Source organism: Macrotis lagotis, chromosome X (assembly GCF_037893015.1).
Source record: "Macrotis lagotis isolate mMagLag1 chromosome X, bilby.v1.9.chrom.fasta, whole genome shotgun sequence".
In the NCBI taxonomy this organism is placed as follows: Eukaryota; Metazoa; Chordata; class Mammalia; order Peramelemorphia; family Peramelidae; genus Macrotis; species Macrotis lagotis.
The window spans coordinates 151,604,578-151,619,516 of record NC_133666.1 but is presented as its reverse complement, the minus strand read 5'-3'; the positions used below and the strand labels follow the sequence as shown (position 1 = coordinate 151,619,516).

The 14,939-nt window shown below is 32.1% G+C and overlaps 1 protein-coding gene and 1 non-coding gene across 2 annotated transcripts in view; both read right to left on the bottom strand.

Moving 5' to 3' along the window:
* LOC141503129 (aldehyde dehydrogenase 1A1-like) overlaps positions 1-13,935 on the bottom strand; it is a 47,097-nt gene extending 33,162 nt beyond the window's left edge. The window contains exons 1-2 of the mRNA XM_074208321.1: positions 13,785-13,935; positions 2,415-2,519 (exon numbers count right to left, since the gene is read on the bottom strand). Of these exons, the coding sequence (XP_074064422.1) occupies positions 2,415-2,519; positions 13,785-13,874 (195 nt within the window). The 5' untranslated portion in view covers positions 13,875-13,935. The remainder of the gene's footprint in view (positions 1-2,414; positions 2,520-13,784) is intronic.
* On the bottom strand, positions 3,988-4,097 carry LOC141503680 (U6 spliceosomal RNA). Its single transcript, XR_012473014.1, has one exon. It is a non-coding gene; the product is annotated as a U6 spliceosomal RNA (small nuclear RNA).
* Positions 13,936-14,939: the final 1,004 nt, after the last annotated feature.

Below are 14,939 nucleotides of genomic sequence, written 5' to 3'. Positions count from 1 at the left end.
CAAGGAAATCTTTTGGGGTTAATATCCAATATACATTTGTCTTTGAGGCTTTGCTTATAGCTATTTTTACTTTGTTGTCTTCTGAATTTGTTTCTTGACCTTAAGTATGACCATAGTAACTTTTTATATTCAGGATACTTTTATGTTGTTTGCTCATTATCTGAGCATATTTCTTGACTGTTCTTTATGCAAACTGTATTCTTCCAGGGTTTTATAGGGGAATTTCCCAAGCTTCAGGCTTTTTCTTGCTGCTGTTCTCATAGATAATTCTAACTAGGGTTTTAAAAGTTTTTGGTGCTTCCAAGGGGGCATGATCTGAGGAAAGGCATGGTCATCACTTTCCTTATCTGTATTCTGTTCCTTACCCATGAAGAGACACAAAAATGTCTAGCACTTACCTCTTCCCTGAAATGTCAGTCCCTCTAGGACAGAAACTTTCTTTGTTAGCATTTATTGAGTATTTTCTGTGTGCCAAGCACTGTGTTTTGTATTTTCATCTTATCAAAGTGACTTAAAGGTAGTAGATACTTAATAAAGTTTCATTGAATTGCTCCTTTGAGACTAATTCAGTGATAAACTTGTCATAGGATATATAAAAAACTTGTGCTTTAAACAAGCATATTTTATCGCCTACCATTTTATAGTATGATTGACATTTAAAGCAAAGTATAATTTAACTCCTATAGAGAGAAATTTTTTAAAAATCCAAATCAAGATTATGAGTAGTATTAACATATATGCATAAATAATATATAAGAAGATAAACCTTGGTCACAAGCTTTTATATTTAGATGTTTTATTTCATATATTATATTCTCATTTAAATTAAATACAAAGAATTTGAATGTGCTCTATTTTGGACAGAGTGAGAGAAAAAAAGGAAAGGAAAAAAGGAAGAAATAATGAAAGAAAGAACAGAAAGAAACAAAGGTAAAGGAAGCCAGGGAAGCCAGGTGGCTAGGAAGAGGGAGGGCATTCCAAAGCATTGAGGACATCCAATGAAAATACCTGAAATCTAGAAATGAAGTATCTTAAGGAAAAGCAGTGGTCAAGAGCAAAACAAACTTTTGCAGAGGGACAAAGTAAAAAAAAGAGAAGGACAAATAGAAGAAAATAGAATGGAAAGAAATTCAATGGAAACTGTGAGTGTGAATGGGGTGAATCCATCCATAAAATAGAAATAGATAGCAGCTTTTTAAATTTTTTTTTCAGTTACAAGGAAAGAAAATTTTCAATATTCTTGTTTTTCTATGTTTTTGAGTTCCACATTTTTCTATCTTCCTTCCTTCCCTCCCCCATTCCCATGAAAGCAAGTAATCTGATATAAGTTATACATATACAATCACATTTAATATATTTCCATATTAGTCAAACTGTAAAAGAATAATCAGAATTAAAGGGAGAAAACCATGAGAAAAAAAGGGGAAAAACATAAAAAAAAGTTTTAAAAAGTGAAAATTGTTTGCTTTGGTTGCATTCAGACTCCATAGTTTTTCCTCTGGAGGTGGATGGCATTTTCCATCACAAGTCTTTTGGAATAGTCCTTGGTCACTGGACACTGATCTGCTGGGAGGAGTTGAGTCCATTTATAGTTGATCTGGATAGCAGATTGGATTACAAGCCAGAGTCCAACAATTTGTTTTGTACAAGTGATACTTGAAGAAGAAAGATGCACGTACAGAGTTAAAATAAAGGAATGGATTGCATGCTCTAGCTGATATAAAAAAGCTAGAAGTAGCTAGTTGCCCAAAGGGGCATAATATTGCTCATACTCTTTGTCAGAGAAATACCACTACTATACAATGAAAAAGGAAAAGAGTCTATATGTACAAAAAATATTTATAGCAGGTTCATTTGTAGAAGCAAATAATTGGAAATGAAGAGGATGCCCAGAAACTGGGGAAATGGATGATCAAGTTGTGGGTTGCAATTTTGATTGAATACCATTGCATTATAAGAAACGATGAACAGAATGGTTTCAAAAAAATTTGGAAAGACCTATATAATCTGCTGCAAAGTGAAGTAAACAGAACCAGATCGTTGTGAATGGTGATAGCAATATTATAATGATGATCAATTGTGAAAGTCATAGTTGCTTTAATACAATGTTTTAAGACAATTCTGAAGGACTTATGATAAAAATCCCATCCAACTCCAGAGAATTGATGAATTCTGAATGCCAATTGAAATATAATTTTCTCATTTTATTTTTTGCAACCTGGCTATTATTTGCATATTTTCACATGTATAAATGATATATTGTTTACCTTCTCAACTGATGGATATAGAGCTGGAGAAAGGGAGAGAAATTAAAACTTCAAAGTAAAGAAAATGCTAAAAATAAATTATATTTTTTAAAAAAGAGAATGACAGAAAGCAAGGTTTCCTGGTAACTATCATTTGAGAAAAATTACCTTATCTCCTTCTTCCACATCACAAATTTTTTCTTCAGTAGCAGGGTTAATGACTGGAAATTTCTTGCCACTCACTGAATCATGCCATTCATTGTTTATAAATATCTATTGGGAAACGTAAATGGAAATAGAGATTATACACATAGTGCATTAGCCTTGAAAAGTTTCTCACAGTGATCAAACCTATTTAAATAATAAAAATAATAAATAAAGTAAAAATAAAAAATTTATTCACATATCTCAATGGCACTTTCTTACCTTTTTAATTCAATTATTTGGCTCAAGTATTTATATCAAAGAAGCTACAATTCTGTAATTCCAACTTCCCTTTTTAGTTTATGCAGCGTCCAACTTGACATTGGTCAAATTTAAACAAATTGATTTTTATCAAGTAGCACTTGGAATATTGTTCCACTGATAGAATTTTTGAACTTTTCTATGATAGCCCATTTTAAAGCAAAGAACTCTCACTTTTGGATTAGGGTTATGAGCATTATTTTCTATGAAACTTCTGTGGGCAAATGCAATTGGTTTTTTGACCATCACTCTCTTAGTATAGGGTGTCTCTTGCATCTTCAAGACTGGAATATGTATGGAGATCAGACTTGTTTTGATTCATATGGGGCAGCCCTAGTACATGTAGAAGGCAGAGATTAGAATTTTTTCCACATTCATTTATTCATTAATTCCCCTAAAGCTTTGAATTCCTATTTATTTATTCAATTATTTATTTATTAAGGTTTTTTTTTTTGCAAGGCAAATGTAGTTAAGTGACTTGCCCAAGGCCATACAGCTAGGTAATTATTAAGTGTCTGAGGCCACATTTGAACTCAGGTACTCCTGACTCCAGGACTGGTGCTCTATCCACTGTGTCACCTAGTTGCCCCTGAATTTCTTATACTTACATTTCTATGTTTCCTAAATTATAAATGGACAGAGAAGGTTTAACAACAGCAATCTAATTCTTAATATATCTATATTATTAATTGTTAAATCCTTTAAAAATATTTGTTAGCCTTAAAGATTCTATGGATATGACTGAAAGCATTTCTATCTTACCTGTAATAGTGCTTACCCCTTTTTGTTTTGTTTTAGTTTTTTTTTTTTTGCATGGCAATGGGGTTAAGTGGCTTGCCCAAGGCCACATAGCCAGGTAATTATTAAGTGTCTGAGGCCAGATTTGAACTCAGGTACTCCTGACTCCAGGGCTGGTGCTCTAATCCACTGCATCACCTAGCCTCCCCTTACCCCTTTTTGAATATTATGAAACACGCACTTTCAGAGCACAGATGCTCTGAAAAACTGGCAATTGTCTATCGATACATGTGTAATTTCTTTCTCTCTGTCCATATATATATATATATATATATATATATATATATAATGGAAATACACACATATGCATGCATGCATACATATATGTATGTAACTATGTATATATACCTGACTCTGGGACTTAAACTTAGGATGGTTGATTGCAAGAGTAATGCTTTTTCTTCAAGTATAGACAGGCAAAGCAAGAGCAGTAGAGTGAAAAAAAATGATGTACATCTAGATTCAGGAAGGACCATCTTGAAATCTGATGTCTAGCATTTTTACAAATTTGGGTGTCATCCTTGCACAGGGGCCATGCTAATCTTCTCCGTATTGTTCCAATTTTAGTATATGTGCGCTGAAGCGAGTAACTACCATTTTTACTTATTCAACTCTTCAAGTCTCTGTTTCCTTGTTTGTAAAATAGTCTATCATAATACCTGTAGTATCTATCATGAAAATACCTATCATTAAAGGTTGTTGTAGGGACTGAAAGAGACAATGCAGTTAATATGGTTTACAAAGATGAGAAGATTCTATAAATACCAATATTCTGTATTCTATAACTATCATATTCTATAACTACCAAATAATTTTATAAATATTATCATTAGAGTTTAACACCAAGTAGGAGTAGAGAAACTTTTAGTAGACTTTTTAAATGTACCATTCCCCATCCCGCACCACCCCTTCCCCCGCCCCAACAAATCTCATCCTTCAAACAACAGGGCAATTTATTTTGTCTTAAGTTTGTTTGTACTTGGAGATACAATTACATATGTGGGAAGTACAGTTTTTAGACCTTACAAAGGGAGCACAGTTGCCTTGTCCCACATCTAATGCTCACCTCTCAACATATCAGCAGTCATACATAGAGGTTTTAAATTCAACTTAATTTATAAATTATAGGATTATAGACAGAACTGGAAGACACCTTTGAGACCCAGATAGTCCGATGTTCCCATGAGAATTATAGTGAAGAAAACACACTTTGTAAATTAATATGCATGTTATTTAATGTGTTAAATTTAGTGGTAGAAGGGATGAGCTACAGGGCTATTGTGGCAAAATACTTTGTAAACTATAAACCATTGTTACAAGTGTTATTAATGGTTACTTATCATCATTATGCCATTTGACCCTCACAATAATCCAAGAAAGCTAGCATTTGGTAGCATTTTTATTTACATATCATAGATGCCTTGCTGGAAGGCACCGTGAAGTTTTCTAATTTAGTTCCTTAATTGTGGAGATGAAATAACACACTAGAGTGATAAATCTACTTGTTTAATTTCATATGTATATTAAATGACAATATTTGAACCCAAGTCAAGAGACTCATTTTCTACTGCAGTGCACTGAGCAAACTAATTTTTTTTTGGTTTTTGTAAGACAATGAAGCTAAGTGACTTGCCCAAGGTCACAATGTTAGGGAATTAAGTGTCTGAGGCTGAATTTGAACTCAGGTTCTCCTGACTCCAGGGTCAGTGCTCTATCCACTGTGCCACCTAGCTGCCCCCTTGAACAAACTAAAATAGAGGTATCGAATGTCTTACTCAATGTCTTATAGTTTGTCAGAGAGTCAACATAGTACATTAGAAAGTGTCAAAGCACTTAATGTTCAGATTATTTTTTGATATTTTCTCGTTTGTGTAATCTTGGATTTAACCCTTGGATTTATCCTTTGTCCTTCTCTTGGATTCTATTTCTTCATTTGTAAAATTAAAGAATTAGATCAAATCACTTTCTAAAGGCCCTTCTAACTTATGTCTCATGGTGGTCAAGTCTACAACAAAAACCCAGAGAAGGAAGCAACAATGAGACTTAGAGAAAATTATATGAAACAAAGGAGAAAATAACAAGAAATTAAAAAAAGAAAAAAGAATGGGTTTTTGGAAACACTAAACATTAGCATTGGAAATCACTTACACCTTTTAAAAACTCATCAGGGAAAATGAGAGAATGGCTACATGCATTCATCCTATACCTTATGGAAAACAAACAAAAAAAACTATAAAAAAACTTGATACCACCATGGAAACAATGTAAACATTAACAGACTGCCTTCTGTGAGGGGTGGGGGGAGGGAAGCAAGATTAGGGGAAAAAATGTAAAACTCAAAATAAATAAAATCTTTCAAAAAGAAAAAATGATACTTAAAACACAAGTGTTTAAAGTTTTCTTTCTAAGTTTTATTCTGTGCAGTTTATGAAGACTTTAGTATTTTTCTACTAAGAGTTTTCCATCAAAATAAAAAAATATAGTTGCTTATAATAGCACCAAATAAGTATAAAATATTTTCTATACCTATGTATTACAAAGAAAACTTACTTGAAGCTTTGAGCTCTCTAAACTCAGAGAAGCAAGTCAGAGAAAGGGAGCTTCAAGTTTGGGCATATATTTAACTTCATTTTTGTTTATTTTTCAAGGTGTGTTTTAATGACAAAGCATAATGATCGATCCAGTTTTGTAACTTATACAAATAAGACTGCCTAATGTAGCTCTTTAAGTCTAATCCTTTAGAATATGCTTCTGATTGATCCCTTTTTTCCGTTATGCAATTTTAGATTCTCTCAGAACTAGAAATTGCTAAAAAATTTATATAGAAATACCTCAATCTGTGTAATAGTTATATTCCTGGTAAGTTTTCACATAGAATGAATTTACAAGTATTAAGGATTATGCATTTGCTTGCACTTTAAGATTTCAGATGCACTTTTAAGTCAATTCTGATTAGTCTTTCAGTGAAAATTTTTTTTTCAGTATTTCATTTGTAAGTTTCTAATTCCCAATTCCTATCTGTCTCTTATCAGCAGATAATGGTTTATAACTACTTAAATTCTTTAGGGACTTTGGTATTTAAAGTCCACTAGAAATTCTTCTTTTTTTTTTTTTGGAGGGGGGTTTACAAGACAATCAGGTCAAGTGACTTGCCCAAAGTCACACAGCTATGTAATTATTAAGTGTTTGAGGTCAAATTTGAACTCAGGTCCCCCTGACCCCAGGTGCTCTATCAATACCCCCTAGAAATTCTTCAAAGCTAAGATCAATTTCACCTAATACTAATATATTTATATTTTTATCGTTGAGTTTTCTTGAGTAGAGAAGCACACCTGTCATCAAAGTGAGCCTCTAAGCTGACAACTCACTATATGTTATACATTGTTACAGAATGCTACCTGACCTTAGACCTCAGAATTCAATATATCAAGTGAAGAGGACATATGAATTGATGCAAAGTGAGGTGGGCTAGAACCAGGGAGAAATTTATACAATAACAATAATATGATACAGAAAATCAACTTTAAAAGATACAGTGAATAGGCATAATACCAAAGGGCTCATGATGAAACATTATACAGCTGCAAATGGAGGGCTTATGAAATCAGAATGAAGACTGAAGCATATTTCTTTTTTCCTTTCTTTTTATTCTGACATAAGACTAATGTGGGAATTTGTTTTGCCTAATAACTTATATTTGTAATTTTTTGGTTTTCTTGCCTTCTCGGGAGAGGATGGAAAGAAGGAAAGAATTTGGAATTGGAAATAAAATAAAACTTGATTATAAAAAAAGAATGGAATACAACTATGTAATTAATTTTGATATAAGGTTAGTAGTAGTTAGTGATGCCAAAGAATATTTCCATTCACTTTCAAATATGTTTTGACTGTAGACTCAACTTACAATTACAATTACAACTCACATTAATAGAGAGAAAGGATCATATAGAATTAAACAGTGCTAACATGCTCAAGAGGTTTGTGTTGTAGTTTTGAAACATTTCCTGAGGAATACCTAGAGAGAAGTGATTCTGACCAAGCTGGGATATCAGGTATCCATCCTTCTTTACTCCTTACTCCTTTAATCCTTTTCATAGACAGCACTGTGTTTAGGTATACCTTGTATACTTAAGTTTGTTTTCCTCTCTGGGATTTAGTGATCCCATTTCCCCAGTGCCTTATCTAGGTCAGCTCTAACTCGAAGAAAGTAGCATAATACACTCATAATAAATAATAAGGTACATTGATGTGATACCTTTATAGGGATCTTTGAAATCTGAAAGGCTATACCAGATAATTCAATGGAATGACCCTGTGGTTTTAGCATTTAAACATAATTGATAGATATTACAAAGGTTTTGGGTTGTTCCCAATTTAATCACACAAGAACCTCTTTATTCTGCTTTTGAAAAAAACATTTCTCATAGAAACAGTAAAATCAATTTTTATAGCAAGTTAGTTGCAAGCCCAAGAGTGGGTTAGAATGGACATCTGCGTTAAAAACAACATTTTGCTTTCCCCTTGACTCATTTGGGTTAAAACAGAATCAGAAAATTGTGAAAGGTGTCACAAATTATTTTTTAATAGAAGGTAAGAAGATATCAGTGGTGCAGGAGTTAAGAACATGAGAATTCCTAAAGCTTTTATCTCCTCAACACCCCCCTTTCCCAGCCCAAACTCCTCCTTTCTTGTAAAGAAAGTCTGAAAAACAGCCCTGCACAAGTATCTTTTTTCTGCCCCTCCTCCAATAATTAATTTTATATAACAGTTCTTTAGACTTTTTCCTGTTTTGATTAAATATAATTCTCCTTTAATATTCAAGATTTCAACTCTTGTTCTTCTTTGGAGTAACTTTCTTTGAGTTTCTTTTTAAAAATCCATGTTCAGTTCATTAATTTTTCATGAATTTTAAAAAGTATATATAATTATTTAGGAGAGAATTCCCTAGAAAGCAGTCCGACAGAAATTGGGGTAGACAAACATCTTAAACTATATTTCATTATAAATTCAAAATGAATAAGCCATCTGCATATTAAAGATTGGAGGAAACTGGCCCAAAGACTGAATCTAGTCTGTCATCTGTCTTTGTACAGCCAATAAGTTAAAAGAAAATTTTACATTTTAAAATATAATAAAATTTTACTTAAAAATGTAAAAACCATTTTTAGCTCACAATTCTTAGAAAAACAGATTGTAGGCCATATTTGGCCCTTTGGTCATAGTTTTCAAACCCTCTTAAAGGTCCTAAAATAAAAATCAGAAGTGAATAAAATATAGAGAACTTTAATCCTTAAACCAAACAAGGGATGGTGCCAAGTAAATATATGAGATAAACAAATCTGATCATTTGAAATTTTAAAAAGTTTTTGCATCAATAAGAGTATGCACTGAGGAGCTGACTGGAGGATTCAGCATCTTAATTGTTAACTTCTTGGGTTTCAATTTCTTTTTTTCTAATTTTTAGATTTATGCATTTCTTTTTGGTTTATCTGTTGACTTTCTAAGTTTGTGATATGATTTTCCATTAAAATTCTTTTTATTTTATTAACATATACAACAAATCCTCTAAGGATAGCTTTAGCACATTTCAGAAATTTTCATAGTTTGACTTATCATTATCATTACTGTTCATGTAATTCTCATTTTTTGAAATGCAATTTGGTTTTTGATCAATAATTATTTGGAATTTCATTCTTAAATTTACGTTTGGTTTTCATATTTTTCTTGTGCTACTGTAATTGAGTTATCTATATAGTATTTATGCTATTGTGGTCTCTAAAGGATATTTTTAACATTTCTGCTTTTTTATATTTATTTATAAATTTCTTGTATGCCAATACATTCTCTATTTTTGTAAAAATGTCATGTGGGTCTGACACACACACACACACATATATACATTATATATACATAATCTATATACATACCTGCACACATATGTATGTACATATATAATATGTAATATGTATAATGTACATTTCAAAGTCAGCTACCAGACTGCTGGTAAATTTTTCAACTTGAAAAGGTTTCAAGCCAAAATCAAAGAGGAGAGCCTGTGGGCACACGATTTTCTGTATATAGACGATTGTGTACTCAGTGCAGCTTCTAAAGCTGAAATGCAACAAAGTAAAAATCTATTCTCTGCTGCTTATATTAATTTTGGTCTAGCAATACCAAGATGTATACAATATGTTATTTAGTGGTTTCATTCAGAAGGCATCATTAATCAATCAACTCTAAATTCTTTGACAACTTGTTCAATTCTATGTTTCCCCTTTGGTTTATTTTTCTCTTAGATTTGTCAGATTCTGAGAAACATTAAAGTTTCCAGTTATGATTGTGTTGGCATCTAAATCAATCTTCAGCTTAGTAAACACATTCCCTTAATGTATGTCTATGTCATGCTCCTTAGAGTATATAATTTAAATAGTGATATTAGTTTGCTGTCTATGGTTTCTTTAGGCAAAATATAATTCCTCAGTTATCTTCATATTTTTCTTCATTTGTGTCCAGTTTTTTTTAAAATTCCCATGCATTTTTAGATTAGCCATTGATTTTTCTTAATTTTATTTGATGAAATTCAATTTCCATAGGCTGTCCACCCTAACATCACTCCTCCAATGTTTCACATAATTTATTGATTTTTCCTTCTTAATTTCTTCAAATTATCACTTTTTTCTTCATCTTCTTTCCCCCTATTATTTGATTAATTTCTATACTTCGTTTTCTTCATAATTTTTACCTTTCTATATATTCTCAATTTTTATTCTATGATTTGTGGTGTAGAAACATTTATTTCTTCTTAGTTTGTGTTCCTCAAAAATGAAAGTTTGTGAATTTGAGCTCTACTGTATAATCAATTACTTTATTGCAAATATCTAACAAAAAAAGAAAATATCTGAGCTATTTTCTTGTGCTTTTCTTTCAACACAGATAATAAACACTTATGTAAATATACATATATATATAAAATATAGATAGATTTTATAGTGAAGCTTAAGGTTTAGTAAGTTTTTCTATCTTCTATCTGATTTCTATATATTAAGAATTTCTATGTTATTTCTTCCATTATAGTATATATATATGTATATTTTCATTATTTATATAACAAGTTTTTTTAAATTTTTTACCCCATTCACAAGACCTCTGAATCTTACTTTGAATCTATGCTTTTATATATATATATATTATATATATATATTGCCTTTAGCATATATATATATATATATATATATATATCAATGTATTGCTTTGTCTTCTAGATTATTTTTCACTTCCTGATTTTTCCATCACAATTTTTTTTATCTTTGAGGAAAATTGCCACCTTGAATTTATTTTTTCCTAATCATTTTTTTGCTTTGAGAGTCACAAATTCTGACATTTGTTCTTTCCCTCTTTTTTATTTTGGATTTTATTTTTCTTTCAAATCATTTTGGAATTGCTTTTTGCTATTCATTCCTTTCTTGATAATCCAAAGAGTTAGGTTTTTCATCTAGCATTGGATCACTTTAGTCTTGTTAAAGTGAGTTTATTCTGTGAGGGTTTATACTTATTCTTCCTTTCAGTTTTAGGATGTTTTCCCTAGATTTTTAATTGAATGTTCTTCCTCTTTAAATCTTAACTATTTCCTCCTTTATTTTGTCTATTCTTAAATTACTTAACTTCTGATTCTTCCCATTTGAAGAGGGGGACTATAACTGAATGGTAAATCTACCTCATTTTTCTCTTTTCTTATGGAATTTATATATCACTAGCTAAAGTTCTTTTTCTAAGTAGCTGTGTGTGTGTGTGTGTGTGTGTGTGTGTGTATGTGTGTGTGTGTGCATGTGCATTTGTGTACATGTGGCATCAACTAGGTTTAATTTTCTTTCTTTTAGGTTAGTGTATAGCATCTCTTGCTGGTCTACTATCCCAGTTCTTCCCTCAGTTCTCATCCTTTCTGACTGGACTGAATCAATGCTTGTGTCTTTTTACAGTGTCAAGGGTATGCATAAAGTATGTTTTGGACAAAATTTATGTAGACATGGGTCTCTAAGTACTCTAAACCTTCAATCAGATATAAATTAATCACTCCCTTTTCACTTCTACTCCAATGCCTTGGCATAATGCAGGGTGACATGTCAGCAGGGCATGGTGTATGCCATCTATCTCTGGAGCAAAAGAGAATCTAATTAGGGGTCTGAGGCAGAAGCCCAAAAGTTGATCTAGGAATCCTTGACAACAGTGTGAAATATGAAGGGAGAAGAGGGTTGAGTGAGTGCTTTAAGGGTTATCCTTGTTCAGTGTTAATACAGAATAGTTTTACCTAGTTGAATTTCTTTTTATTAGTCTAGATCTGGCACAGAATTCTTCCCTCTCCCCCCAAGAATAACATCTGAAATTTTGTCTGGATTGAGGCAAATAGTTAGCTTAACATCTTGTTAGCCACATGATCTAGAAATAGCTTGTATTGATACTTTTTGTTAAGACGGAAATAACTAACGTTAAATTTCCTTTGAGATACACTAGCAAGGGGGAAATTACCAAAATGTTTTTAATCACCAAAATGTTTCTTAATGATCAAAAATCAAGTTTCACCAACTCTTTATGCCCACCAATCAAGGAGGTTGGATTTTTTGCTTATTTATTTGGATTAGAGAGCTAAACTTTTATTTATTTAATATATTATATTATATTATATTATATTATATTATATTATATTATATTATATTATATTATATTATATTATATTAATTATTTAAGCATGATATCAGAAAAAAGTAGATCAGAGAGTATCAAATTTGTAGTTAAAAGGACAAATAACATTTATTCCAATTCAGTCTACAACAACAGAATAGGACCTGAGGACAACAGAGGTTATGTCATTTATCTGCTTTCACATATCTGTTTATGGAAGAAAACTCTAAGTTGGGGCACTAGGGGTGCAGTGACTAGAACATGAGCCCTGGAGTCAGAAGGACCTGAGTTCAAATACAACCTCAGACACTTAATATTTATCTAGATGTGTGACCTTGGGCAAGTCACTTAATCCCATTGTCTTGCAAAAATAAAAAAAAGAAAAGAAAACTCAAGTTAAATCAGCTCTTATGTGGAATATTACACTTTTAAAAATTAAATTGAAGGTGCCTACTTTGGGGGGTGGTGGAGAAAGTTTCCTGTAATGTACAATAACTTTGGAGTTGGCAACTGGTAGGAATATAGAAATTATCTTCCTTATTATATATCTTTATTGAATTCATTGACTCCCTAAATTTGATAAAACATTATTTTCAATAATATTAAAAGAAAATTTATACTCCTAAATAAAATATTTTCAAATTTTGCAGAAGTTAACATTCCCCCCAAAGTCCATAACACTCAGTTTTATAAAAACAGAAGTGTGCTAATTTTTAAAATGCTTAAGATCCCCAAGACTGAAATGAAAAGTTATTTAATTTCAGTTTTTAGAATTGGTTTGTTCAGAAAGTAAAATTGATCCTCTAGAGTTCAGACATAAGCATTCTCACCTCTTCGCATTACACCTAAAGTCAGTCTCAAATTATACTAACAAATCACTTCAACTTTAGTGTGTTGGGTGTGGAGAAAATAATCTTTCTTCATTGGTCCTGCGATTTGACTTGCAAGCTTTTATGTAACATTTTGGAATGAACACACATTGCAGGGCCAGTTTTAGACTTATCCAACTCAAGCCATATCTTAGTTTCACTTTAGTTATGGTTCCCTAAGTGGGAAGACTGCAGACCTACTTTGTCTCTATATTCCTATTAAAGCTGATTAGGTTGTTTCTAGGGATCTGTTTCCATAGGAGCAAGTTTATCTAGTGAGATAAATTAGTATATTTATAATGCACAATACAGTATACTGGATTTCCTTCAGCTTTTCCCTCAAACCTACTTTTTGAAGTTATTATCCTTTAATAGTCCCTGCTATCCCACATGCATATATACAAAAACTACACAAAGATTAACTATTCTCCTTAAGTGACTTGCACTAGATCCTGTAAGAAAATACAGTGGTTGCTAACTCAGTTGAGCATCAGATTACAAAGTTGTATAATGTTATTTTTCTTTTTTAATATCTTGAATTCAGTAATATATTGTAATATTTTTGTATTTAGTATATTTAGAATTCACCCAACTACCAATTGTGCATAGCTGTTTATTCATATTATGTATTTTAAATAAGACTATTTTAAATGAACTTTCCCACTCTTTAAATGTGTATTTTTTATCTACCTTAGGTAAGCTAACAGATATGCAGTTGGAATCTACTAACCTTAGTAAATTGAATTTTGCAGTTGCTGAGTGGGGCAGGTATGGCCCCCTCTGCTGGGGGATTTGCTGAAGTCTTTTCCTTAGATAGCATTTCTCTCCTGGTCCTAGAGTCACAAGTGAAGTTAAATAGCCGGCAAGCTCAACAGTTTTATGCTGACTGAACCCTTGGCTTTATTTGTTCCTTTTATTATAAACTGACTGGGCTCATTTGCATACTGGAATGTGATTGGATGAACCAATTCAGAGCAAAAAAGAAAATGAAAGTACTTTTTTTTTTGGTAAGAGAAAAATCCTGATTTTAAACTTTACGAATCTATTTTGGTCAAACCTGTAGCTATGTAAGTGAATTCACAATTTAAAAACTGAAACACTTGACAAGAGTAATAGCTACTTGATTTTTGAGGCTGAGATCATCCCTCTCACTAAACTCCCATTCCCTCAACCCTACTTGTTTTTATACTGCGGGGATCTAATTTCTCTGACAGATGTCAGCAAAGGGAACAAAACAGTAGTCTTTGGTTCAGAGAGAAATGAGAGGGAAGAGATCTATGCTCCCTTTTCAATGAAAGAATAGCTTCATAACACACTATACATGTTACAACACCTCTGAGATAAATACTACTGCTATGCCTATTTAAAGATGAGAAAACAGACTTAGTGATTTGCCTAAGGTCACACAGTGAGCAAATATCCAAAGTTTCCTATAGTATATTATATGGGATTTTAGCTGGTATTTGAAAGAAGCCAGGGAAGCCAAGAGATAAGAGATGAAGATGGAGAGACTCCCAAACATGAAGGACAACCAGTTACTTTCATGGAGTTGGAGGATGCAGAGTCCTGCATGAACAATAGTGGGCAGATCAGTATTTCTCAATCACAGATTATTTTGGGATGAAAGTAGGCTGGCAAAGAAGTCAATTAAGAGGCATTTACCAAGTCCCTACTATGTGTCAGATGATCTGTTAAATGTCAAAGTCAGGCATCAGGTTTTCTTTGATCCTAAAGAAGGAAAAGAGTCTCTGCAAGTTATTGAATAGGGAAGTGACTGGATTTTTAAGAAGTATCTTTATTTCTGAAGAGGGATCAGATTTTAAAAGGGAGAAACTTATTAAATGGAGATGAACCAGAAAGCTATTTTAGTAATCCAGGAATGGAA